Source organism: Pteropus medius, unplaced genomic scaffold, assembly GCF_902729225.1.
Source record: "Pteropus medius unplaced genomic scaffold, Ma_sr-lr_union100, whole genome shotgun sequence".
Lineage (NCBI taxonomy): Eukaryota > Metazoa > Chordata > Mammalia > Chiroptera > Pteropodidae > Pteropus > Pteropus medius.
The window spans coordinates 15,257,352-15,285,099 of record NW_024342471.1 but is presented as its reverse complement, the minus strand read 5'-3'; the positions used below and the strand labels follow the sequence as shown (position 1 = coordinate 15,285,099).

The following is a 27,748-nucleotide window of genomic DNA, read 5'->3' as shown; positions in this document are numbered from 1 at the left end:
AGAACCCTTCACTTCTTTATTTTGCTCTCTCAGACACCTCTTCTCCCTCCCCATTACCTCATCACCCCAGGGCCCAGGCATGAACCCACATGAAGGGCTCAATAAATACCTCTTAATTAATGCATGAAATCCTTAATTTTTCCTTGGCCTCTAGCTCAAGTCTCGGTTTTAAATATTTTCATCGCAAGAATTATTTATTTTTCCTGGGAACTGAAGGTCATATCTGTTAAAACAAAACCTCCGTAGCCCTCATGTGCACCTACCGTGTGGGGGCGGTATGGTGCTCATTGCTCTGGGACTCGCAACATGACAGATATAGCTGCCTTCAACCTCAGCTGGTGCCTTTGTGTCAAGGCTGTGATGACCGCAAGCCCAGTGTGCCTGGGACAACCCTGGTTCCTGCTGGGTATAATTATTAAGGGCCTTCCTTTCACCCTTGGGTGCCCTGGTCTGAATGATAAGCTCTCCAGTCACCCTAAACAAATTCTGAAGCTATAACCCCTCTTACTGCTCTAAGTACTTTGCAAATACCAATTTATTTAATCTTCCCAACTCTATGAGGTTGGTGCTGTTAGTCTCCCATTTCAAAGACGGGGAAATGGAATCACAGAACAGTTAAGTAACTCGCTCAGGGTCACACAGTCAGGGAGAAGCAGGGCTAGGATTTGAACCCAGGTCATCTGGTGCCAGAGTTCTCTTGCTCACCCACTGCCTCAGCAAGAACTTCTCTAAAAGGCCTTCCCTGACCCCACGCTCGGGGCTAGAAGTGTCCACTCCACCAGGGGCCATGGGCTTACCCCAGTCGTGACTACTGTGATGTGGTTTTGTGACAGGAAGACAGCAGCGGGGTCAGAATCTTGGAGACCTCATGCCTGGCATAGGGCTTGGAGCCAAATAAAACCTCTGGAAATGCTATTCCAACCGAGGCGTTGGCCGCCTCCCTGCGATTTCTTCTTCCAGTCCTCGTGGCAGCCGGGATGCCAGCTCCCAGGAGCAGATGTAGCTGCCTGGAATTCTTTTCCAAGGCTCCTTATCAGTTTCAGAGCAGCCTGGAGTGGGGTACAAGAGGTTAGGGACAGAGGGGGCTGCTCTGGAAAAAGCTGGAATGCCATAGTGGAGCCCCACCTGGGGAGGGGCCGGAGGCGGGGGAGGGTGCTGGGCAGGGAGGGCTCAGCTGTCACATTCCTTAGGCACACAGAAAGCTCTCCTGGGTGCCTTGTCCTTATTTAGGCAGGAGATGTCTGCTGACTGGGCCTGTGGGATGCCATGGCAGGCTGGCTCACCGGGCGGAGTGGGGGGTGCAGAGCATGTCCCAAGCCAACTCTGTGGGCTCTTAGCATGTCAGCTCAATCCCAGCAGACCCCGATCCCCAGGGTGGGAAGCCTAATCCCTGGGGAGAAAAATCACTCTCTGTGTAATGATAACAAAAATAGTAGCTACCTTTCATGGGGTACCTACTATGTCCAGGGTGCCATGCTAGGCTAGTTTGTAAAGCTCCAGAAGGCGAGTTTCTTCTGTTCACTGCCGTACTCCGAGATCTAGCCCAGGACCGAGCACTCAGTAGGTGCTTAGTAAATGCTTGTCATGATCGAACAGATATACATTTTACATGCCATAGTTTGCTCTATCCTCGCAATAATTCTAGTGGTAGTTAAGTGCTATTATTAACCCATTTTACAGAGAGTGAAACTGAGACTTGCAGAGGTTCCAGGCCTTGGCATAGGTCACGTGACTTGGAGGTGGGGGAGCTGGGGTTTGACTTCAACGCTAACCAACGCTTCTCTCTTACTGTTGTGTTTACCACACTGGACTCTCTGGCTTCCCCCATTTATGGGCTCTGTGAGCTGGATGGGTTACGTAGCCTTTTCATCCTTCATTTCCGCACCTGTAAAAATGGTAATTGATAGTGATATCTACCTTAGGGAACATTGCGGGGCTCACAGACTACTTGGAGGGACATAATGTGACCTGACAGCTAAGTGCCGGAGACTGCAAGAGCAGAGAGCTGGCAATCATGGTGCGCTTTCCTGAGGAAGGATCCAAAAGGATGAAGAAGAATTCGCCCAGTGAAGAAATAAAGGATGGGGACAAGAGTTCCCGGGAGAGGAAATAGGAGGTGTGAAAGCTCCAGAGGTGGGAACAATAGGCACATGTGAGGAATTTTCTGGCTGTCTGGAGGCTGAGTTTAGAGTCAGTTGGCAGGAGCTAGGTCATGGAAGTCGTATACATGTTTCCATGCTCCCCTTCAGGCACTGGGAAGGGCACTGTGGAGTCTTAACCAGGCAGTCAAGATTAAATTTACTGGGGGTGGCCTCTGGGGAAGGAAAGCTTACATCCAGGGTTAGGATCCAGCTGGACATTCCAGTAATGTCATGGCAGTTATTAAAGGTCTGAGACATTCCGGTTCGTACCATTTGGTAATCAGCGGCTTCCCTGAGGTGCCTAAGTGATTCTACCCCATGCCCCGTTACTGTCCTGTCCACCCAGGCTTTTGCCCAGGTCCTTGTCTTCCCCACGACCCAGCACCTGAATGGTTAACCACCTGGCACAACAGGGAGACCTCCACATCATTCTCATTCGCTGGTTGCACCCCCATAGCATTGGCTATATATTCTTTAATATCACCCCATCCATCTCAGTCAAGCCTTCCAGCTCCAGAAAGACATTAGAGAACATCGGATAGAGCAGGACCAGCTCAGGGAACTCGTCTGAACCCAGTTCTTGTCCTCTGCCTTGGGTAGTAGGGGGTTAGACTGGAACGCCCCCTAGGGTCCGTCCTGCGCTGGCTGATACAGGCTTGGGGATCAGGCCAGGACCTGGGGTCCAGCCCCAACCCTGCACTTCCTGCTGCGTGGCTGCCCCTAGGTTGTGCTGCCTCTTGGAGTCTGGTTTCTCTGTCTATTTAGTGGATATAATAATACCTACCCCTTAGAGTTTTTGTAAGGAATAAATTAAACCATACCTTGAAAAGTCTTGGCACCAATAGATGCTGGGTTTTTAAAATTTTATTTTATTTACTTATTCTAGAATAGATATACTATATGCATATTTCAGAAGATCTCAAAAGGTTGACAGCTAGGTTCCAGGTTGGACTGCAGGGCCCAGTCCTATGTGGGGGAAGGGGGAGCAGGCCTGAGGTCCCCTCCCTGTTGGCTGGCTGGTTGCCAAAGCACAGGCAGATCTCAATCATATATAGTCTTCCGGGTGAGTCCTAGGACCTGATAAATTAGCCTTTCTTTGGGAAACTGGCTATCACAGCTGGTAACCACTAGCCTGGGGCCCTCTCAGACAGGCAGGGTGAACGCTGGGGATATAGAACTCGGGGCCTCTCAACGCCCTGCAGAGAAGAGGCTGGATTATGACCAGTTCCAGCTTCTGGGCCCTTCTGGGTTTGAACTTAAGCAGCATAGCAGATGTGTGGGTCAGCAAAGGCTCTGGGACCAGAAAGACCTGGATTCATATTCCAGCTGGCTATGGCACTGAGCCTTGAGCAGATAATTTTCTGAGTCTTCATTTCTTCTCCTGCAAAGTGGGTTGTCTTGAAGATGACATAAGGTCACACACGTGGTTTTAGTTCCCTGTTGCTGCTGTAACAAATTACCTCAAACTGAGGGGCTTAAAACAACCCAGATTTATTCTCTTCCCGTTCTGGAGGCCAGAAGTCTGAAATCAGTTTCACTAGGCTAAAGTCAAGGTGCTGACAGGGCTGGTTCCTTCTGGAGGCTCTGATGGGAGAATCTGATTTCTTGGACTTTTCAGCTTCTTAGTGGCCGTCCCCGCTCTTTGGCGTGTGGCCCCTTCCTCTGTCTTCACAGTGCAGCGCTCCGGCCTCTGCTTCCATCATCACATCGCCTTCTACTCCCCTTCCTTCCTCTTATAAGGACACTGTGATTACATTTGGGGCCTGCCGATATAATCCAGGGTAAACCCCAAATCCCGTGATTCTTAATTCAATCACATCGGCACAGTCTCTTTTGCCATATAAGGTCACATTCATAGGTTCAGGGATTAAGACATAGATATCTTTGGGGCCATTATTCGGCTGACCACATTGGTCGCATTTCTGGCACATACTTAGCACTCAGTAAACAGCAACTCTGTTACTTGGCTTCCCTGTTTCTAGGCTGGGGTGGGAGGGTCACACACTCCGTCACACATGGAGGAGACTTCCCAGCTAATCTGGCACTCTTCTTTAAGAAAGAGGGAAGGGTCACCGTAAAACATGATCTGGAAGAGGTCACCTCCAACACTTGAAGATTTCAGGCTGGGCTTCTAAGGTGGGGAGGTTCTATGTAGAGCCTGAGGGAGTGGCACAGCCCCCGAGACTCAGAACCCATGTTCTGCCCCCTTTGACTAGAACAAATCCACCTTCTGAAAGTTTAACAGGCTTGTATCGAGCTTACTATATGCCAGGCCCTGTTTTAAATGCTTTATGTACATTAACTCACTCTGTAATCCCAAAACTCTACAGACTGCCAACAAATCAAGCCCCTCAGTTTGAAGTACTTTGTGAGGTAGGGGTTATTTATATCCCCATTTTACAGATGAAAAAAGTTAAAGTACAGAGGATTTTTGCAAGTCACACTCATACAACTGTGCTCCTAACCACCTCAAAATACCAGAATCATAACAGCAATCTTTTTTCTTTATAAATTTCCAAGTATTTTGATGATGAAACCATATTATTTTAAACTATATATTTTATACATTTATGTTTATAATATATAATAGGAAAGTGATAAAATACAAATTACAAACATGTAGCCCACCAGATTAGCTTTCTCCTGCCCTGTAGCCTTCTGTTTGTTCTGCCCTCGAGACCGTTCATCTTGTCTTATTTCTCCTACCAGACTTCACATTCTTCTAGAGCAGGAGCCATGTCTGGCTCAATAGTCATTATAATAATAACAGGCAAGTGACTGAACCTCTCTGTGCCTCAGTTTCCTCATCTGTGAAATGGTTATGGTACCTACATAACAGGGCAGTATGAACCCTGTTTGTTTGTTTTGAGAAGACTGAAAGAAAAATCCTGGGTATACTTAGGTTATTTCCCGTTTTTTTTTTTTCTTATTAGAGCCAGTGTTCATAGATTTAAATATAACAACTAAAAAGATAAAACTCTTGGAAGAAAATATAGGAGGAGTAAATCTATATGACCTTGGGTTAGGAAAAGCCTTCTTAGCTATGACACCAACAGCACAGGCAGCGAAAGAAAAAATAGATAATATGGACTTCATTAAACTTAAAAACTTTTATGCTTCAAAGGACACCATCAAGAAAGCGAAACAGCTCACAGAATGGGAGAAATGTTTGCAAATAATGTATCTGATAAGGGACTTGTATCTAGAATATATAAAGTAAGTTTACAACTCAATAATAAAGACAAAAAAGTTCCAAAATATTCAAAGGATCTGAATAGACATTTCTTTTAAGAAGAAATGTAAATGGACATTTAGCACATAAAAAGATGTTCAACATCATTAGCCATCTGAAAAATGCTGATCAAAACCATAGTAGGATGGCACCTCACAAATCACTAGTATGACTAAAATTAAAAAGATGGGCAATAACAAGTTTAGCAAGGATGTGGAGAAATTGGAATGTTCATATCTTACCGATGGGACTGTAAAATGGTGCAGCCACTCTGGAACCAGATTAGCAGTTTCTCAAAAGGTCACATATAGAGTTGTCATACGACCCAGCCATTCTGCTCCTAGGTATACCCAAGAGAAATGAAAACGTACATCCACACAAAAACTTGTACACGAATGTCCACAGCAGCAGCATTTATAGTAATGAAAAGGTGGAAACAAACCAAATGCCCATCAACCGATGAACAGGTCAACTGAATATGATTTATCCACACGATGGACCGTTAGTTGGCCATAGAAAAGAATGAAGTACTGACACATACTACAAGGAGGGTGAACTCTGAAACAATGTTTAGATAACATATCCTTCTACAAGAATGTGTATTGACATCTTGATGTGTTGCCAGTCTGTAGAGTTTTGGAAGGGAATTGCTGGAAAGCATTGTTATAATAATAACAAAACCCGTAATAATAATGATAGCTAAGATTTGTTAAGTGTTTAATTTATGCTAAGCACCTTTGCATGATCTCATTTCAGAGTCCTAGTAGTTTCGTCAGGTAAGTATCATTATCTCCATCTCACAGTTGAGGAAACTCAGGCCAGAGAGCAAATGTCAGACACCTAGAATGGGATGGTGCTACAATTTGGACTTGAGCTTGTGCCCTTGACCCCTCTGGTGAGGGGCCTCCAAGCAGAGGCTTAGCACACATTTGCCAAATGAACGTAGTCCTGAAGCTGGGGTGGGAAGGAAGTGTCTGTCAGTCAGAACGTTAGGGGGGCAGGGTGCTTTCTCCTTGGGAGTGATCCAGGCAGACAGCTGGACATGCCAGCTGTGGTTCTTCCATGGGTTCACTCTGATCCCGATTGTTCTGGAAGAGATGGCTGTGGCCAGCTAGGGCCGGAGTGAGGGGCTATTTCAGGAGAGGGAGGTACAGTGGCATCTGAAGCATCCCCACCTCAGGAAGACACTTGGTAGCACTGCCCCTGTCAAACACCTCGGCAGCCTCCAGAGCGGTTGGCAGAGGCCTGAGCTGGGGACTCTGATGATCTGCTTTTGTCCTCCAGACCTACCACAGGCTCCTCGTTCTGAAGGGTTTTTTTTGTTTTTTGTTTTTCGTTTTTTAATTTTAAAGTGAGTAAATCAATGGCATTAAGTATACCCAGGATTTTTCTTTTGGTCTTCTCAAAACAAACAAACAAACAAACAAACCTGTGCTTCTTATTTATTTTAGTAACGAGCACCTCTATAGCACTTCCTGTGTCCTGGCCACTGTTCTAAGAGCCATATGACTGTTCATTCATTTACTCTACACTGTTTCTCCCAGATGGGTGCTGTTATTATCCCCACTTTACAGACGAAAAGACTGGGGCTCAGGGGACACAGACTTGCCCAAGAATATAAGTAGCAGAGCCATGACCTGCACCCAGGCAACCTGGCCAGAGTCAACCCCCTCATAGCCACTCCACCACGTGGCTCAGAGGCCTTGTTCGCACCCCTTATTATTTGCTGCTTTTCCGAGATGCTGCACTGTTGACTTGGTAAGGCTGCGTCGGGCCTCTGGGTCCTGCCACCCCCATCCCAGTCCCAGCACACAGAGGACCTGGCCTAGAGTTAGTGGCTTGGGCAGATTCATACTCTAGCTGTGTGACCTAGAGAAAGCGACTCTACCTCTCTGAGGTCATCATGTGCAAAGGTGGCCCTAGCACAGAGTTGGATACAGAGTGCACAACAAAGAACAGATTAATGTTATTAATAATAGTAGCAGAAGAGGCAGTCATTGAGTGAATGCATTAGAACATTGGTTGGCAAACGTTTTCCCTAATGGACCGGACAGTAAACATTTTTGGCCTGTGACAACTATTTAACTCCAGATGATAAGCAAATGGGCATGGCTGTGTTCCAATGAAACTTTATTTATATGGACACTGAAATTTGAATTTTACACAATTTTTATGTGTCATAAAGTATTATTCTTCTGGTTTGTTTTTAACAGCCATTTACAAATATAAAAGCCAGTATTGGCTTACAGGCAGTATGAAAACAGGCAGTGGGCTGGATTTGGCTTGTCACCGTAATTCTCTCTCTGCAAGAGAATCTTGAGCTCTACAGGGATTTTTTGATGCTTGGTTTGTTACTGTATACACAGTGCCAAGAAGAGTGCCTAGCACACAGCAGGTACTCCATGAAGCTGCATGAAATGAATGAATCCATATGTAAAAGGATCTTGAGGGGAAGTGGAAGGAGGGGACAGAGTATTCCAGGCAGGGGAACAGCCTGAGCAAAGGCATGGCATCGGGGATAAGTCCAGTGGGTGTCTCCTTTGGCCCAAACAAGCTATCAGTGCCTGGGGGAGACACCTGGACAGCAAGGCCGGCTATAACCAGGCAGTAGGGGCCTAGGGGTGAAATGAAGCAGGGGAGGGGGTGGATGCTCTCAGAAGTGGTTCTGTGGGGATCCTGCCTTGCCCCTGTTCCTGAACCACCAACCTTATTTTTAACCCTGCTGACAAAAGATAATCTGAATGAAATCAAGAAGTGTGACTGATCCCTGCCCCTCCCCCTGCCCCAGTTACTGCTCCTTCCCTCCCCGCTCCCCAGCAGGGTCAGAGACATCCTAGGAGACCCTTCCCCAGAAGCATCAGCACAGACAGTGACTGGTCCAGAAGAAATGGTTCCTGCATTCACCTAACAGGACCTGGACTCAGGGAGGGATCCTGGTGCTTAGAAACACTCAGGTCTCCTGGGGGGTTGAGCAGGCTGGGAACGGCCCAAGACAGAGCTGGATGTTCTATCTGCTGTCCAGCACATGCTTCTCCAATGTTAGTGAGCATCTGGAGGGCTTATAAAACACAGATTCCTGGGCTCACCCCCTCCCCCAGAAATTCTGATTCAGTAGGTCCGGGGTGGTGCCCAAGGATCTGTCTTTCCAACCAGCTCCCAGGTGATGAGGGGCTTGGGGAGAGGGGCATGGACCATACTCTGAGTGCCACTGAACTAGAAGCAAGAGCTTCCAGGCAACAGCAGTTCGGCCTCCCCTTCACCCTGTGAGCTGCCAGATAGACCTTATCGAGACTACTTCCGCTCAGGATCTAGAGAACCCTGAAGGCCATGCTAAGTAGTTTGGACTTTATTCTGAGCCCTATAGAAAGCCTTACAAAGATTTTAAGCAAGAGGGAGGCTATTGGATGTATAGGTTGAACAAGCTCACCACACCACGGTGCCACTGAGTGTGATGGGTCCACTGAGTGTGATGGGTCGTAGGGAACAAGCCTGGAGGCAGTGATTGGGGTGGGGGCTTTGCAGGAGGAGGGACAGAAGAATGGAGAGGTGGGTAAATTCAAGAGGCATAGATCAGAAGAGACAGGAGTTGGCGATTAATGGCTGTGGGTATTGAAAGATGAGGAAAGAGGGTGCGGGAGAACACTGGGGTTCCTGGCTTGAAGGCTGGGGTGCTGGGGAACCAGTCCTGAAATCAGAGGCACTGGTAGGGGGCTGATAAGGGATTCAGTCTGCCAGACTGATAGATAGGCAGAGGAATTTCTTCCTTGGGCTGTGTGTCCACCCTGCTCTCAACTCCTGTTCTGGCTCCCTGAAGGGTCCACAGATGAACCCCCAGAATCTTCCAGGGGTCAGTGTGAAGGCTGTCATTCCTGCCTGAGAAGTCCTGCAGCACAGCGTCCCAGGGCACCAGGAAACAAGCCTCACCCAGCTTACATTACCAAAAAAGGACATTTTCTCAGTTTGAAGGTTTGCCCAGCCTATTCCCTCCTCCCCCCACCTGGGGTTTCAGGTTTCCAGGGAAGTGTCTCTGAAAAGTTTAGAACTTTCAATCACACATACCCGTGGACAAGCAAATATGTGCCTGGGGCTATTCCTCTACCACACTCGGTTCTGATGTCACAAATGTGACTTCTTCCTCCTCTTCCTCCTCTCCTCCACCATCACCATCACTCAGCCCATCCTGGGCTACGCACTTTCATATGCTGCCTCTCAGTGTTCACAGCACTTCCAAGAGGGGGAGGATTATGATCCTACAGATGAAGAAACTGAGGCACAGAGAGGCAAAGCCACTCAGCCAGGGTCCTAGAGTCCCAGAGAGGTTGGGAGGGGGATGAAGTGAGCAAAATGACTCATGCTGAGTCTGATCCGAACTTTATTTAAATTTTGTTAATAGTTTCTTCATCAAGGATTTGTTCGGGCATTAATTTAGATTTTTAAAAATACTATATTAAAATAGTATTTATCTTGATTACCGAGTTTTTTTTGGCATCTCTTTAAATTTTGAGCCTGAAGTGGATGCCTCACTCGCCTCACCCTAGCCCAAGGCTTGGCAGAGCTGAAATTCGGATCCGGGGCTGCTGACTGCACAGCCATGCTCTTAACTATTCCCCATGCTGCCTCCTTGTCCATACATGTGTGCTTACGCGCGTTCATGAATGTATTCTTTCATTCTGTAAAATGCCGTCTCCTTCAGGAGACATTATTGTGGCAGTGTGGCAGAGTGGAGAGGGCAGGAGCTTGGGAATCGGACAGTTCTGGGCTAGAACTCCACTACTCACTACTGGGCGGAAGCATAGCCTATGGTTAAGGGCACAGAGTCAAGATCCCAGAATGCCTTGGTTCGAAATCTCACTCTGTCACTGGCTGGCTGTGTAAGTTTGGGTGGGATCCTTAAAAGACTCCTGTTCTCTGGATCGCTCCTCTGTAAAGAGGGATGATGGTGATAACATCTGCCACATAGTGTTATCCGGGGGGAAATTAAATGAGTTAATTTCTGTAATTTCTGTAAAGCATGTAGTAAATACTTTGCAAGTGTTAACTATTATTTTGCATCCTTGAGCAAGATACCTGAGACCCAGTTTCCCCACCTGTGAAGTAAGGATAGCAAAAACTGTTCCAGGCAGTTTTGAGGGTTGAAAGGGATAACGTAGGTAAAGGGCTTGGCACGTGTTAGGAGCTTAATAAAATTTCCCTCCCTCACCGGGGGCCCAGTTCTGTGCTGGAGACGGATACAGAGACACAGGCACATCAGCTCCCCAAGGAATTAACTCATCTACATATGTGAACACTGATTCGACCTTTCAGTTCCCCAAGGCCCCGAGCTCTGACCCCCTCTCAGTGCCTTTGCACGTGCTCTTCCCTCTACCTGGCTCTCTGTCTCCAGCTCACCTCTAATGGGCCTAATTTGTGTGTGTTCAGGTCTCAATTTAAATGTCGCATCCTCAAAGAAACCTTCCCTGACTCCCTCACCTCCACCACTGATCTCTGTCGAATCTTTCCGTTTTACATGTTCATTACTTTCTCTACTCTTCTTTCATGGCGCTTCTCACAATCTCAATGCAATACTTATTCTTTAATTACATTTTATTAAATCAGTTTTGTTGCTTGTTTACTATCCACCTCCTCACTTGACAGTGAGGGCAGGGACCGACTTGTCTTGTCCACAGGGATCTCTGTCCTCAGATTCTGGCCACACGTGGCACATGCCCCAGAGCAGCACTGAAGCACACAGGCTCTGAAGTCATCTTGCCTGGGGTCACAATCTCAGCTCTTGTACTTAGTGACTCTGTGACCAAGGGCAAGTTACTTAACCTCTCTGTGCCTCAGCTTCCTCTTCTGTAAAATAGGGAAAATAATAACATCGGCTTCCTAAGGCATCGTGATAATTACATGAGATAATCTTCATAATTCCTTTAGAATGGTGCCTGGCCCATCCAGAAATGGGGCTGTTAATATTTTAGTAGGTGCTTCAATTAGTCAGGCTAGACTAAGAGCCGAAACAAATATCCCCAGAATCTCGAGTACTTAACATAATACACGTTTAAGCCTTAGGCTTAAATGTTCCACATTTAATGTTTAAATTTAATGCTTAAATGTTCCACATTCCAATGTGGGACTTTGGGAGGGGACATTGCTCTCTGCAATAATTATTTACAGGCCCAGTTTCCTTCCACTGTATGTCTTAACCCAGAGTCCACAGGGGTTTCTGTGGATGTAATTCAGGGGCCCTGTAAATTTGAATGCTGTCTTAGGTTAGATTCCCTGGAAGCTGAGAATGAGATGGAGATTTCTGTGTACATGATTTAATGAGGAAAGACTCACAGGAGAGGGGAGTGAAAGAGGCAGGGCTGGGTGGGGAGGTATTCGAGCAAGGATGCGGTCTTACCTGGTGCCTGTTTCAGCCTCATCCCACAGGGACTCTGGAGCCTGGCTTTGTACCACAGAGTTGGTTCCTCTTGGGGGCAAGAGAGGGTGGGTCAGTGTCATCAGCCATGGGTTGGGTTTCCTGGGTTGAGGCAGGCGTGGGGATTTGACCTCTGGAACAATGTGGCTTCTTTTGGTTGCAATGCTCTGAGACAGTAATGAGCCAATACAGCACCTAAGGGTGGGTGCATCTGCCCAACGAAGGAATCTGGGCTGTGCATCAAAAGTGTCTACAACAGATAGGAAAACAACATTTTTATTTTTACTAACTTTAAACTGAAATTTAGCATTTTCTTCAATTATAGAAATAGGCAATAAGCTACAGCAGTATTGGCAATATCTGTGACTTTGTCACCGATAGAAATCACATGTATTTTTATGTTATTTTACTATTGTTGTGGGTATTCTTGAAATATCCTTTATGCTAATCTATACTTTAAAATTATAGTAGTTAATAGACTTGCTAGATATTTTGTTTAATGTGTTAATAATGGACATATTATAAGTTTGTTCTTTTAAGTATTTCGATAATAGTGTGTCAGTATAAGTCCATCCCTTTGTAATCCTATGTCTTTCACGCATTTTAAAACATTATTATGAGAAGGGATCTATAGGCATCACCAGATGCCAAAGGGGTTTGTGACACAAAAGAAGCTAAGTACCCTGTTCTGGGGCCTTAGCCTCTTTTGCATTTTACCAGGACCAGGAGAATAAGAAGAAATAGAGGATCACAGGGGAGGTTTTTATGGGCCAGGCCTGGAAATGGCATACATCACATCTTCCCACAATGCATTGACCTGGACTCAGTCACCTGACCACATCTAGCTGAAAGGGAAACTGGGAAATGTAGTCTATCTGTGTGCCCAGAAAAAAGGAAACGATCTGGGAAATGCACAGCTGTCTGGGGCTCAACAAATATTCACTGACAGCCTGAGTGAATGAATGCTCTGTCCAGGGTGTCTCTTGGTCGGTTAGGGAGAAGGGGCAGAGGGCTGGTTCTCTGGAGGGATCCTGAGTCTCTGCCATGTTGTCTCCCTAGGACAAGCCATGCCAAGGCCAAAGCTGAGGCCGCAGAACAGGCTGCCCTGGCCGCCAACCAAGAGTCCAACATTGCCCGCACTTTGGCCAGGGAGCTGGCTCCAGACTTCTACCAGCCAGGTAGGGCCAGCCAAGGAGGGGACAGGCAGGACAAGGTGGGGGGAGGTGACCAGTGGTAGACAGGTCCCACTCAGTCTCTTCTCTCTGGGAAATGAGGCTGAAGAGTAAGGTGGACCTGCCATTTTTGATACAGAACTTGTTCTTGGATAGAGTGGAGGGAGTCCCTTGGGATGGGATATTGGTGTTCTCTGCATGAAGGGTTTTAAGATAAGTGGCATGATTAGGTTTGTTTTCTACACATTATTCTGGCTGCAGCAAGGAGACCAAAGGTAGCCAGACTAGGTGGAAGAGCTTGGAGCACAGAACTGTGCCTGGAAGGGCAAGTCACTTCTGGTCCCAGCGCTCCCCCTGCTGATCCCAGGAAGAGCTGACACTGGCTGGCTGCCTCTGTCACTGTGACAGGCACTGAGCTCAGCATTTTATATGCATTTTTTTCCCCCACCAAATTAATCCTTCTATTAGTATTTATGAAATAGGTATGATTAGCCCCATTTTTCAGATGAGGGAATGGAAAGAGACCAGTGGCACCGTGAAGAGCGTGAAGTCTGGAGCCAGACTCCCTGGGTGCTAGTCCTGGCTCTGCCCTTTGTCAGCTGGGTGACTTTGGGTAAGCCTCCCATGCTTCATCTGTAAAATGGAGGTTAATCGCATGGTCCTTTCGGGATATTAAAACTATTAAATGAGTTGATATTTGGAAACTGCTTAGAACAGTGTTTGGCACATTGTAGATGGCTGAGTAAATAAATGGTTGAGAGAGAAAAAAAAAAAGAGGCTCAGGTTAAGCAGCTCGCCCATGATCAGTAGCGGAACCCGGGTTCTAACCCATCCTCCCGGTGTTGTCCGTGGCAGGTCCGGAATACCAGAAGCGCCGGCTGCTCCAGGAGATCCTGGAGAACTCGGAGAGCCTGCTGGCGCCCCCCGACCGGGGCCCTGGCGCCGCCGGCCTCCCGCAGCTGCCCCGTGAGAGCCCGCAGCTGCACGAGCGCGAGACCCCGCGGCCCGAGGCTGGCCCCCGGTCGCCGGCCGGGACGCCCCCGCAGCCCAAGCGGCCCCGCCCGGGGACGACCAAGGACGGCCTGCTGAGCCCAGGCACCTGGAACGGCGAGCCCGGCACCGAAGGCAGCCGGCCGGCCACGCCGTCCGAGGGCCGCCGCAGCCCGGCGCGTCCACCCACCGAGCACATGGCCATCGAGGCGCTGCAGGCGCCGCCCGCGCCGCCGCAGGAGCCGGAGGTGGCGCTGTACCGGGGCTACCACAGCTACGCCGTGCGCACCGGGCCGCCCGCGCCGCCGCCCTTCGAGGATGAGCCCGAGCCAGAGGTCTCCGGATCCGACTCCGCGCCGCCGTCTCCGGCCGCCGCCCCACTGGAGGCCCCCGCGCTACAGGTCCCCGAGCCCGCGCCGGAGACTCCCGCCAAGCTGGAGCCCAAGCCCATCATCCCCAAAGCCGAGCCCAAGGCCAAGGCCCGCAAGACTGAGGCCCGGGGGCTGACCAAGGGCGGGGCCAAGAAGAAGGGTCGGAAGGAGGCCGCGCTGGTGGCCGAGGCCGAGGTGGAGGTGGAGGAGGTGAGGTGTCCGAGGTCGGGTTACCTATGGGTGGTTGAGCTCCAGGCGGGATTCCTGTGCGCATGATTTTGGGGGTAGGGTGATGGCACTTCCGGAAACCCCAGCAGAGATGTAGGTTCAGTCAAGTGTAGCCTGATTTCCCGGCGACTTGGGAGCATAAATTACAGCGCAGAGTCCTCCACCGTGGCACAGGAGGCCTGACTTTCTACCTGCTTGCTTTCCAGTCAGCAGGGGCCAGTTATTTGGAGAAGGGTGTGGCCAGGAGCCATAAGCACCCGGGGGCGGGGTGGATGGGTGCACCTGCTGGTCCAGGGGATTCGGCCTGGGCACTAGTAGCATCTGCTACAAGATGTATCAGGGGGAGCTTCCTGGGAGTGGAGGAAAGGCCCAGCGGGGCTTGGGTCCTGGACCTCTGAGCTCTTCATAGGAGGCTGGGAGCCAGGAACTGCAGCAACAAAGCATGAAGCGAGGCTCTGAGGGACTGACAAATGGGACCCCAGAGGAATTACTGGGAAGGCCAGTGCCTGGGTTCCAGGCCTCACACGGCCCACTATGTGCTTTGGGACATGTCCTTGCCCCTCTCTGGACCCTGAGCTGTTTGGTTTATTATTTCCAAGAATCCTTGTAGATGGACACTGTGGTGAGCAAAATAAGGGGATTCTCTTAGGAAGGTCCTTCCGGAAGTTCCTGCTCCTCTGTTCAGCCTGTCGTGATCTGGGCGAGTTTGGGGGTGGTTCAGAGGTTGTGGGGACTCAGGCAGCCTCTCTCCACTGCTTCCAGGTTCCCAACACCATCCTCATCTGCATGGTGATCCTGCTTAACATTGGCCTGGCCATCCTCTTTGTTCACCTCCTGACCTGACCCTCGTCTACCAGGTGCGGCTGGGAGGTGGGGGTGGGAGCCTGTAGAGTCTGGGCACCTGGATGATGGGAGGAAGGGCCCGCTGCCTCTTGGCCCCTGGTCCTGTGGTTAATTGAGGCCCATCCCCAGCAGAGGGAGGGACCTAGAGTGCGGATTTGATGGGTCATGCCCTTCCCCCCCACACCCCTCCTATTAGATCAACACTTGCAGAGCACCTGCTCTTTCAGGTAAGCCCTGGGGGCTTTGCTCACTCATTCATTCACTCATTCATTCATTTGACCAACAGTTACTGGACAGCTGCTCTGCTGGGATAAAGCAGGGACTCACCCCTGCCATTAAAAATGGGTGAGCACAACGGGAGTAAACCCTCAACTTACCGCTCATTATGTAAAAGTCTTGCAGCTCAAAAGTCAGGCAAAACAATGCTTGCCTCCCTCCCCCCAGGGCCTCCAAACTGAGTTCACCTGAGATGACCCCCTTCCCTTTGCCCACCCTTTCTCTCTTGCCCCTCAGTCCCTACCCTCTCCCTCAGTCCTCTCTTCCTGAAACCTTGCTGTCTTTGAATTAGTTCCATCAACTGGTTTTCTCTCTACAGTGGAGCTGGGTGGGGATTCTGGTTAAGGTCCCGTGAAAGAGGCAAAGTGGGTTGGGTTAAAGGAAAGTGACCCTCACTGGTCTCAGAGTGAAGTATCTACAAGACACATAAAATCTTTCTCCTGCTAGGACCAGCCTTTACACAGTAGATCCTGGGCTTGGGGATGCTAACAGTTTCTGCCTCTTGCCCTTCCCCCCACTAAAGCCTCCATCTCTTGATCCTAGTTTAATGTGGGCTGGAGGATCTAACTCAGTCCCAGAAGAGACGGAATCCCTGTGATGTCACCATATAAATAGCCAATGACAGTATTAGTCTGGTAGGCGATGCCCTGGGGGTGAGTGGTGTGCTCTGCCAGGTCCGTTTCATAGGGATCTGGGAATGATCGCTGCAGGGACTGAAGACAGTGACCTGAAGAGGGAAGAAGGTGAGCCAGCTGACAGTGGGAGGGGAGGAAGGCAGGGAATAGAGAGCCAGGCAAAGGGAACGGCACTTGCAAATAAGCAGAGGCAACATCCAGAGGTCAAATAAAGCGGGTACCTTGTGAGGGCTCGTGTTTGATCCCGCCGAGTCAGAGCTGTGGAGCAAAGCTACCCTGGGACTTGTGGGGGGAACCTGCCTCAGAGAAGATCAGGTCTGAGGTTCGAACCCGGCCCAGCCTCTGTGAGCCCTCTGTCTCTCTTGACCTTGACCCTCTTGCTGTCTCTCGCAGAGCCAGGAGTTCCTGCTGAGGAGGAGAAGATCCATCTCTCTACAGTGCCAGGCAGGGTGGCCATGGAGCACTGGCCTCTGGACCTGGAGCCCGGATTCCAGCTCACGTACACACTGCAAACTTTTAAGGCCTCCGGCGGTGCCATGCTAAGCGGTGGAGGTTCCCAGAGGAATAGAATGTGCTGGAAACCCTCCTAGAGCTCTCCATCTGGGGCAGGGAAAGCCCCGATCTGCTACTGTCCCCATCCTTACCCACTCCCTCTCCTGCCTCTAGGTCACCCCCTCCCTGGGCTTGTGTGTGTTTTGGGAGAAGTCACCAAACCAGAATATTAATATTAAATCCCAGCCCCCTTCCTGCTACCCGTCCCCTGCTTTATTCTAACCTCTGGCTGCTGGGCTGAGGCCTCCCAAGTGAGCAAAGGGAGTGACCCTTCCCTGTGCTGAGCAGTGAGGGAGACACTCTCAGACAGAGCCGAGGCTCTTCCTTTCCCGGTCTTGACCCAGCACACACTCTGTCCCCTGCTTACAGATGTTCTGAATGACAGTAGAGGAAATGGACAGGCTCGGTTTGGGTATGCTCCCACTGGTCCAGTCAGCTTCCCTTCTGGACCAATAGAAGAGAGGGAGATGCTAGGGATCGCGGTCTTTGGCTGGGAAGCCACTGACTAGGTGGCCAGGGGGTAGGGTGGGAAGAAAGGCTTACGGGCAGATAGGATTGGCCCCCTGTTTATTGTGTGTTCCTGAACCTGAGGCTGGCGTTGCATTTAGGGCCTCTGGCATTCCCAGCATGCTGAGGGGTCACCCTGCAGGAGTCCCGGGACTGCTAAGATAAAGCTCCTGTGATGCCCCATGAATTGGTTTGTCCACCTCCCCGACCAGGGCGCACCACAGGCTCAGGGAAGCATGAGCGTGGGAGCACTTGCAAGACCAGGCAGATTTCCCTGGGCTAGATAGATGTTCAGGCTGGTGCTAAGGACAGGCTGCTTGTCACCAAGCATTTCCCAGGGAGAGAGGAGCAAGTTGAGGGCTCCCACCTGGCACAGTCTGTGTAATAATGAGCCCCTTGGCTTGTGTGGTAGACGAGGGTGTTTGCATGGAGCTCATTACAGAAGCTCAGTACCACACTGGGTCTCTGGTCCCTTGTCCCCACTGGGGGTGGGTAGAGACTGAGGGCTGGTGGCCCCTTGCCGCTGGAAGGATGGAGGGGATGGGTTCTCAGGCCCCTCCAAGCCTGGGAAAGGATGTGGCGATGGCATCCAGGCAGAGCTGGAAGGGCAGCTACTTTCTGGCCTTCTTTCTGTGGACCTGGGGGCTTTGACATTGTGGCGTGGCCTTGCCTGGGCAGCTCTGTGACCTGAAGTTTGCTTCTGATGGAGTCAGCTTTCCCTTCCCCCTCAATACTTGGGACCTTCCGTCCAGCTTCACACTTGCTGTTTCAAGCCCTGCTAGGGCCTCGTGGCTTGGCTGGAACCTTGGACTACATTTCTGCAGAGAGAAGCCTGTGGACTCTCGCATCCTCCACTGGCCAGGGCCCATGGCTCTGCATCTGTTTGGGCTTTTCTGGACTCCTAGGGGATTTGGAGGGTGGTTGGGGTGCTGCTCAGGGCTGATGGGTTCCAGGTTTCTTGGTCTGGCCCAGGGTAGAGCTCCCAGGTCTGGTTTGGGGCTGGTGTTTGGGGCGAGGGTTCAGGATGCTGCAGTCTGTGCAATAATAAATCTGCATCTGCTCACAGGCTCTGGTGGGGCTGCAGTGTCTGCTTGTGGGCCCAGGATAAGGGACTGGCTGAGGGAGGGTGAGAGCGGCTGGGGGCCTCTGGGTCATGCCGGTCCAGGCCCCAGGTCTCTCGTAGTTCCCATAATACCTTGTGAGGGGCAGCTCTAAGACCACAGACTTTCTAGGGCAGACCTTGCATCTCTAAAGCCGACTTTCAGAAGCTTCCTTGAGCAGCATATGGTAGAAGAAACAGCCTGCCCTTTGAGGTCAGGTCTTCCTGGCTCCAATCCTGCTTATCTACTTCACTTCTCTGAGCCTCAGTTTCTTCACCTACAAAATGGGGACGGTAATAATACCTCCTGGGTTTGTAGTGAGGATTACATTAAACGCTGACGCTTATGTAAAGCCCAGCTGCAGAAAGCACTTGAGAAATGGAGACCTGTGTCATTATTGCCCGTACACTGCAGTACTGTGAGTAATCTTCTTGCATTTTGATTGAAGACCCTGGAAGCCCCAAGGGGGTGGAAATGATTCAGGCCCCATGCAAATAGTCACAGAATCTCCCAGTCAGCGGAGGACCCGGAGCCTGTCTTCATACTCTACAGAGGCTCAGAGAGGAGAAGAGACTTGCCCAAGGTCGCACGAGTCAGTGGCAGGAAAGCAGTTGTCTTGACTCGTGAATAAATGCTTTCCATTAAGTTTCTCTCAAAGGTGCAGCCCTGGCGAGATGGTTGGAGGGGAGGGTTTCTCGCCCATCTGCAGGCTCGGGTTCAGGCAGGTCCGGGGTGATATGGTGATCCGGTGTCCTGGTTCTCTCCCCAGTGCTGCCACTGACTTGCTGCATGTCAGTCATTGCCCGTCTATGCCTCGGTTTCCTCTTCTGCCAAGGAGACCACAATCTCTGCCCATTGCTGCCTTCATAGGCAGTGCAGTCGTGAGAATCAAATGAAGTGCATGATGGGTGGTAAGGAGTTTTTCAAAACCCCGGAATAATACAGGGATCCCCAGGAAGAAGGATGGGCTTGGAGTGGGAATGGAGAGGAAGTTGTTTTAGTCTGTAGAGGCTTTGATAAAACTCACTGAGGAAGGGGGTGGGCAACCAGCCCATTTGGCTGGTCTGCAGACTGGCTGTGTGTGTGTGTGTGTGTGTGTGTGTGTGTGTGTGTGTGTGTGTGTGTGTGTGTGTTGTATGGGAGTGAGGTGGGGGCTGGCGGGATAGCTGTATTAGAATTGCCTGGGATGGTTTGAAAAGAAGGCTTGTTCCTGAGCCCGCGCTGGAACCTGGGAGTCAGGTGGCATTGATCGGAGGCAGGTGCCCCCCTGGTGGCTCAGGTGCAGTGCAACCTGGCTGATGCCTCCTCCAGTATCAGCCACCTGCAGCTCTATCTAGGCAGTATGTCCCGTCCTCAGCCACGGGGAAACTTAAAACCACCTTTGGGACATTGCCGGGATCTGTGGTCACCGACAACTGCTTTGGGGTCTCAGCAGGACTCTCTCAAGGCAGAGAAAAGATGGGGACCCAGGAGCTGTGGGATTCAGTTTTGAGATGAGTGGCTAGAAGGGAAGTTTCACAATCTCTGTTGGACCCACAGAGGATCCAGCTGTGCTGGGAGAGATGCTCCGGATGCTTTTGGCTGCATGTAACAAAAAACCAGCCAGATGACAACCTTTAGAGGCCTCAAGCCTGAAAAAATTATATGGAACACCTTCTAATATGTCACTCAAAATAAAAACCATACCTAAACTGTGCAACACAAAATTTGCACATATGCTGAAATTAAAGTAGGCTTAATTTTTTTCTTTGTGCAAAATTCAGACTGTATCTACAGAAGCTGAACTTCTTTCCCCTTCCCCCAGCTCTCTGCCTCTGTCTTGCTGGTCTACCAAGAGAAGAGAAACCACATTCAATGGAGTCAGGTGTCTGTGGGTCAGGCGCTGTGCTATGTGGTAGCAGAACAGCAGTGTGGTTTGGTGCAATAGCTCTGAAGTCAGGCCCCTGGTTATAATCCTGTCTCTGCCTCTTCACATCTCAAACCTTCCTGGCTTCCTTTTCTGGGACGATGAATAACATTGTTTGGCTCCTAACCATTCTGTTAGGCCTGCTACACTGCCCTGCAGTTCTCAACTTTGACCACCAGATGGCGTTACTGCCACACCAGTGATCGTTTAATTGGCTCAAGAGAAGGAAGGCTGCTTTTATAAAAAAAATTCATCACCATCACTGTTCTCCGATTCACTACAATAATAACAGTTACTATAAATTAAGCCCTTACTATGTGTCAGGCCCCGCAGTTAGCAGTTTACTCGCATTATTTCACGTACTCCTCCCAACAGCTCCATGATTTGAAACATGACTGCGTTTTACAGATAAGAAGCTAAGATTCAAAATTAGGTCTCTCTGTCTTCAAAGCCCATTTCTTCAACAGAAGCCACGAACGAGATGCTCGAAAGCTGCATTTGCCGGGAAAACTTGTTTTGTATTGGCCAGCACGGTGCTTTCAAACACGTTGAACTTAAACACTTTTTGGCAAGGCGGACTCTCTCCACTTGACCACAGTCCTCACCACTTCTGTCTGGGAGGAAGACAGAAGAAGTTGGAGGAGGGAGACCATCTAGCACTCTTCGGATTGGAATGAAAAAAGGACCCACCTAAAAGTATTGCACTGTGTGATTTCGAGACATAGCAGACAAAGAGGAAATCTAAAAGCTACCAGAGAAAGGAGAGAATGCAAGCAACACACAAAGAAATGGGACACTGAGGGATGTTAGACTCTTCAACAGCAATGCTGGAAACCAGAAGGCGATAAAGCAAAGCCGTGAGAATTTGCAGAGGACGTTGCTTCTAACTTAGATGTCTTCACCCGTTAAAACAGCCAACCAAGTGCGAGCGGAGAGTAAAGACATTTGTAGAACTGCAAATTCATTTCCCACCTACCTTTTCTTAGAAAGCTACTGCCAGATGTGCTCCACCACAACAAGGAAGCAAAACAAGAAAGAGGGCTGGATCGGATCCAGGAAGGAGAGGACCCCACAGCGGAGAAGAGCAAAGGGATTTGCTAAGTAACACTAAAAGGAGCGGATTGGAACATGGAGTATCTGACCATCTGCAGACCGAGTTCCTGGTTCTGTGAGATTTGGGGAAGAATGAGTGATGGGAGAAAATGAAGCACATGGAGCACAAAAACCAAAACCAAAATTTATTCAAGGGAGAAATATAAATACAGGTTGGTCCATCAGTAAACATTACTTTCCATAATAATGATGTAAACATGGAATATTGATTTAGCCGCACTTATTATGGAGCTTCACTGGGAGGACAGGAAGGAGATGCAAAGACAGAGGTGTACAAGCATGAAATCCTCTGTTTTCCTCAAAAGGAAGTGAAGAAATTCTTCTAACTGATGTGTCAGAAATGCATGACCTAGAACCACATTCTCAGCAGTGACACCAGCAGCCAGGGTCTGGAGCAGCCTGGCCCTAATATTTGCAGGCTGAGTCAGATACAAGAGAGGCCCCTGCCCGGAGCCCACCACCCTTCTCTTCCCACCTCCGACACCCTCTGCTGTGGGGAGGGGAGGGGGAGGGCGTGCATGCACATTTGTGTCCAGACCACTTAGTTCGCATGTCCAGCTCTGTCTACCTCCCTCCCCCCATCGACAACACCCTCGGCCACCTCTCAGGAGCAGGAGTGCATACTCCAGCGGCCAGGAAAACTGGCCACAGGCCCACGTAGGCCCTGAAAATGGAACGTGGTTCAGAAAGGTGGAGTGCTCCACGTGGCACGTCTCTTTGACTCCACGAACCCCTCATCCTGTAGGGAAGGCAGCAGCCAGAGAGGGATCCTCAAAAAGCCGATGCTAGCCGAGCTCGGTGTCCTAGCCTAAGGCAGCACTAGTCTGAAGCCACCAGAAGTCAAAACTTCTGATAACGTGTGGTTCTCAACTGGGGGTGCTTTTGCCTTCCAGGGGTCACATGGCAATGTCTGGGGGAGAGGAATGCTACTGGCATCTAGCGAGCAGAGGCCAGCGATGCCACTCAACATCCTGCCATGCACAGGACACCGCTTCTCCCTACCCTCCTCCCTCTGCCGACAAAAATTTATCCAGCCCAAAATGTCCATAGCGCCAAGGCCAAGAAACCCCATGGTTCATGCGTGCGTATGGAGGTTAGCAGACTCGAGGCGCAGGCCCTGGCTCTGCCACTGACTTGTGCTGGGATCAATTATTCCATCTCTCTGCGCCTCGGTCTTCTCATCGGTAAAATAGAGCCACTGACAATTATTTCACAGGGTTGTTGTGATAAATAAAATGGACTTGATATGTAAAATGCTTGGCACATAGTAGGCCCTCAGTAAGTGTAGTAGGTCTTCCTTAGATGGGGGATGAAAGGAGCACATAAATAATATTTAAAATGGACAAGTCAAGAAATAGCAGTAAGTATTGGCTAAATAACAGAACAGCTAACCGAGTGGCGGCGGCAGTTAGGGGCTGGGAGGAGTGGAGAGCAGCGGGCAGCCCGTGTCGTTAGAAGCCGCATAATGCAGTCGGACTTTTTAAGTACGTGCACGTAGTACTGAAGTTTTAAAACTGAAATCAAGGACCTTGAAAATTAACATTCTTCCTCCCGTGTGGACACTAATTGGCTTTATAAGACAGCATGAAATTATTGTGTCGGTGTCCCACAGTCACGATCTGACACTGCTGAGCCCTGCTGGGTCCCGCATGCTCCAAGCGCCACGGGTCCGGCCCCCTTTCTGCGTCCCCCCTGAGCCCTTGCTAATTCTGAGGGAATATTAGTGAGCTTGGGCGCCAGAACGAGATACCACGGACGGGGCTTAACCAACAGAAATCGATTGTCTCACAGTTCTGGAGGGTGCATGTCCAAGATCAAGGGGTCACTACCTTCTGGTGAGAACTCAGGTTGCAGATGGCTGCTGCCTTCTCACTGTGTCCCCACGTGGGGGCAGAAAAAGAGAGAAAGAAGAGGAGAGAAGAAGAGAGGAGGGGAAGGGAGGGGAGAAGAGGGGAGGAAAGGAGAGGAGGGGAGAGGAGAGAGAGACACCCTGCCCGGTGTCTCTTATAAGAGCACCAATGCCACCTGAAGGCCCACTGTCATGACCTCATCTAAACCTAATCACATCCCAAAAGCCCCACCTCCAAATATTATATTGGGGATTAGGCTTCAATATGTGAATTTTGAGGAGGCACAATTTAGTCCATAGCTGAGAGTAGCAGTCAAATCACAGCTGGCCTCTATGTCCCTTCGCTCTTGACCAGAACTTCTTCAAAGTGGTTTTTTAGCTGCTTCTCAGCTGCAGTTTTCTGCCCTGTACTCCGGCTGACTCCTTCCTGTCCCTGGAAGGCAGTATTAGATTCACAGCACAGCGGGGGCATCCAGCAAGTATATGGTGGGGCAGAGTGAGCCAGAAATAAAGTGTTAAGGTTATTGTGTTGAGCCACTGAGATGTCAGGAGTTGTTGCTGTTACTGCGGCAGAACTTACCACATCCTGACTAGTCCACGATACAAGAAACTTTACCTTCTGGTGTGGAGATTAAATAACAACAAAAATAATAATAATTACTGTGCTAAGAACTTGATGTGTTAACTTGTTACTACAACCCTTTGAAAAGGAGGCTATTACTCTCTCCAGGTTACATATGAGGAGAGAGAGAAGGTAAGAAACTCGCCCAAGGTCATATAACATGTGGGCAGCAGAGTTGATCTTCTCCCAGGCAGGCTGTGCCCTCCTCGCCGCCACCCATACTGCCTCTTCTGAATGGCCCATCAACATTTGGTGGGTTTGGGGTTATTAGTTTGGGGCAATTTGGAGAACAGAGCTAAGTAATAACTGATATATTGGGCAATTAAAAAAAAAAACAAACTCCAAATCTATAACAGCACACCAGATCTTTTTTGCATACGATTCTTTCAAACTTTCTGGTCTAATGTGGAAATTCATATGGGGCCCTGGAGGGAGGGGTTACAGCTGGGTGATTTTAGGACCAGCCATGCCTTCCTTGTGGGCTGGGTGGCTCTCAGCCTTTGCCCAGGCTATGCCTCCTGTGAAGATTCTGATGCATTCGTAGGGGGTGGGGAGCTGTGAGATGGAGGAATCTGAAGCAGACGCTTGGCACTGGGAAGGGCAAGTCATTTGGTCTCTGGGCCAGCTCCATGGACCATGGGCGGGCTGCAGGCCGGATCTGAGGGCCCTCACAATGTCAGGGGCACTGCTGTAGGGTCCAGACAATAGTGCGTGGCCTTGAGATGTGGCAGGCCCAGACCACAGCATGGCCTTGGCAGATTGGGGGTGCCCCAGCTGCAGTGGTACCCAGTACCTGGTCCTTTATGAGGCTGTGGAACCCAGGGTAGCAGCTTTGGGACTGGGTAGGGGACATCTGTGCTTTTACAGTGCTTTTTCAGGGGTGTGACATTGGGCCTTGGTGGCTCCATGGGTTGTGGCCACACCATCACAGGACAGAATAGAAAGAATGCCGCAGATGCAGTTTCCAGGGTAGAGGACTTCTTTGCCTTCACTCCCCCTTGGGCTGGGTGTGGGTTGGTGTCAGGAGCTGAAAGTCTTGCATCTGCAGGTAGGGCCGGAGCCAGTGAAAGAGAAACGTTACTGATGGGGCCCCATCGTGCTCAGCTAGCATCACAGGTCCGTTTCCCTACAAATAGAGCCGGAGGCAGGGATTCTGGATCGAGTGATTTACCAGGGAGGCACTCAGAAGCGGAGGGCAGTGAGTGGGCGGGGAGGGGAAATCGCTGAGCAGGGATGCTGTTGCAGCTGGTGCCCCACTGCAGCCTGATCCCGCCAGGAGCTCTGGAGTGTAGATGGTACCACAGAGTTGGCTGCTCCAGTACTTGGTCATTAGCTGAGGGCAGCTCTGGGGGTTGGGGCATCACCTCCTGGTCAAGGGCAATGACTGGGGCAAAGTGGGCAGCTGTGCACAGTGCGCAGCCAACACTCTGGGGCTGGGAGATGGGCACTGTCCAACGAAAGGACCCGGGCGGGGTACCAATAACAGCATTCACTGTAGTTGGCTCTGTCGGCTCCATGGCCCTGAAACCAGCCTTCTCATACCTTCCACTGACCGCTGGCTCCATTCCCACTTTCTGGGGCCACACCCACTTGGCAGTCCCCTGACACCTGTAGGCAATGTATTTAGAATCTGTGTGGGTGTTCCTGATTTGTCAGCCTCGGCATGTGGACATTTCCAGAGGACTTGAGCTCCGCCTCCGAAGAAGGACCGATAGTCTCACACTCTTGCTCTTTTGGGCTGTGTGGCATCTGATGATGCTTTGTTTTCTCCCATGTAGATGTAGGAGTCGATATTAAACTGCCTAAGTCATCACCGTGTTCTGACAAGCTCCACATAGAAAGGAAATTGTAACCACATGAAATATTTATGCTTCACATTTGCGACGATGCTGCTGACATGACAGCACGTTGTTTCTGTTTGTTGGTTTGGTTTTCTCTTTTCTTTTTCCCACGTGGATTACAAAAGGCCCTCCAGTGAGGAAAATGCTCAAAGAGAAATTGCACCCCACCTCGTGGGGTTGTTATCTGAGAGAAAGGGGCTTACATGATAGGAGAATGAGAGGCCCCAAAAGCAGCCAGACAGAAGGTCTTCTGTCTAGGTCACCCCAAAATAGCTGTGTCACGAGCCCAAAAGCTACAGCCTCCTAAGAGCTGCTCCACACTAGACAATTCTTTTTCCAGATACACTTAAAAGAGTCACAAATTATTACTACTTCTTAAAAAGAGTATTACTATCTGCATTGCCAGCACCTATGCCCATAACCCTTTAATCTATCACAAGAATCTTATGTGTTTGTGCCCTTATTATACTTCATAGATGGCAAAACTGAAACCAGGGAGGCCTTGTCACCCTCACAGGGCAGATGAACGCCAGGCACCTTCAAGGGCAGATGAACGCCAGGCAAGGCTTTATCTGAATCCGACTGACATCAGGGGCTCTGTCCTGGCAAAGCCATCACCAAATGCCACTTTGGAAGTCCTGGCCCTGACTTAGGAAGTGCAAAAAGAGACAGACGTGTTTCCAACTTTTCAGAAATTTTATTATAAAGAAATTTGAGAGAAGCGCTGGGCACCGAGCCAGACATTTGCCAGGGCCAGGAAACAGCTGCAAACAACAATAAGAACCCAAACCCAAACCAAACCCCCAAACCACGCACACTTTATGATAAACTGCATATCTGTTCTCAAGTTTTCTTCATAAATAGGCAAAAGTCATTGTTGGCAATTTTAAATAGGTGGACGTATGGTTAAAATTTAAGAAAAAGCGCAGTGCCCCCAAGCGTGGCTGTCAAGTGTCCTGTTCTTCCTGTACAGATGATGAAATGTTTCGGCAGCCGCTTTGGTGCACGTCTCCCTCAAGATAAAACTTAAAAAAAAAAAAAATGTGCTAAAGGTCATATAAAATGCTTTTTACCTTAAAGAAAACTACTTTCGCCTCCCTCCCCACAAAATAATCTTACAGATGCCTTCGTCACGGTTCTAAAACACTTAGTCAACTACTTACACGGAGCCAACAGTTTATAGGTTTCATAATCTCTTGTTTACACCGTAAAACCACATTTGCACGTCTGTGGCTGGGCTGGCCCCCGCCCCACACATCTGGGGGTGGGTTTCTGTTGGTAAGTGACCCCCTCCAGGGACAGCGCACGTGTGCCTGGGCTAGGGCCAGATGTCCAGACATAGGGTACGGTGCGCAGGACGAGTGGGGTCCACAGTGACCCTGGAGCAAGCAGGTCGGGGGCAGAAGGGTCCTGCAGGTTCTTTGGGCTGGTGGCGGGCGGTGGGCTGCCTCTGCAGAGTCTGGTCAAGAGGTCGGGAAGAGTCTCAGCCTGGAGCACTGGTGCATCTCTGTCAGCCTTGGGGCATTGGCATGTCACTGCTCTCTCTTCTAGGTCACCCTGCTTCCTGCCAAGGCCTCTTTTCTGCTGTGGGCCCTTCCAGCAGCCTCAGGAAGTGAGGAGAGGCGGGATTAGGTGAGGTAGAGAGATTTATCCCTGGGGAGCAGGCTGTGGGAGAGAGGAGGGGCCGTCAGAGCCAATATGACACCACCTGGTGCCACCAGCTCTCGGGGGCGTGGACACGGGGCCCAGAGCACCATGATGCCTGCCCGCTAGTCCTCACTCCCACCCCGGATGTGGCTACCCCTTCGAGGATGAATGAAGGTCTGCACTGGTCCCTCCCTGACTGCCCACCAAACACCCCTCCCGGCATCCCGCAGGGGGCTGCCCCGTCTGGTCCTCGGTGGCTGTGACATGTTCGTCCTTCCAATACCTCCATCACCCTCAGGTCATTTTTTTAGTTGCAGTGT

General features: G+C 50.0%; 2 protein-coding genes across 3 annotated transcripts in view; one reads left to right on the top strand and one right to left on the bottom strand.

Moving 5' to 3' along the window:
• The first annotated feature begins 12,719 nt into the window (after nt 1-12,719).
• On the top strand, nt 12,720-19,518 carry LOC120603687 (junctophilin-2-like). The gene is made up of 4 exons (XM_039864380.1): nt 12,720-12,954; nt 13,804-14,519; nt 15,300-15,394; nt 16,685-19,518. The coding sequence occupies exons 1-3, from the start codon at nt 12,735-12,737 to the stop codon at nt 15,378-15,380; spliced, it is 1,017 nt and encodes a 338-aa protein (XP_039720314.1). The 5' UTR covers nt 12,720-12,734; the 3' UTR covers nt 15,381-15,394; nt 16,685-19,518.
• A 6,940-nt stretch (nt 19,519-26,458) lies between these two features.
• TOX2 (TOX high mobility group box family member 2) overlaps nt 26,459-27,748 on the bottom strand; it is a 120,813-nt gene continuing 119,523 nt past the window's right edge. For both annotated transcript variants that reach the window (XM_039864378.1, XM_039864379.1), the window contains one exon: nt 26,459-27,446. In XM_039864378.1, coding sequence (XP_039720312.1) covers nt 27,410-27,446 — 37 coding nt within the window. In that variant the 3' untranslated portion in view covers nt 26,459-27,409. The remainder of the gene's footprint in view (nt 27,447-27,748) is intronic.

Coding starts and splice junctions, on each gene's coding strand:
- LOC120603687 (XM_039864380.1), top strand. CDS start 12,735: ATGAATGCTCTGTCCAGGGTGTCTCTTGGTCGGTTAGGGAGAAGGGGC. Junction 12,955..13,803: donor TCCAGACTTCTACCAGCCAG/GTAGGGCCAGCC, acceptor TGTCCGTGGCAG/GTCCGGAATACCAGAAGCGC. Junction 14,520..15,299: donor CCGAGGTGGAGGTGGAGGAG/GTGAGGTGTCCG, acceptor CACTGCTTCCAG/GTTCCCAACACCATCCTCAT.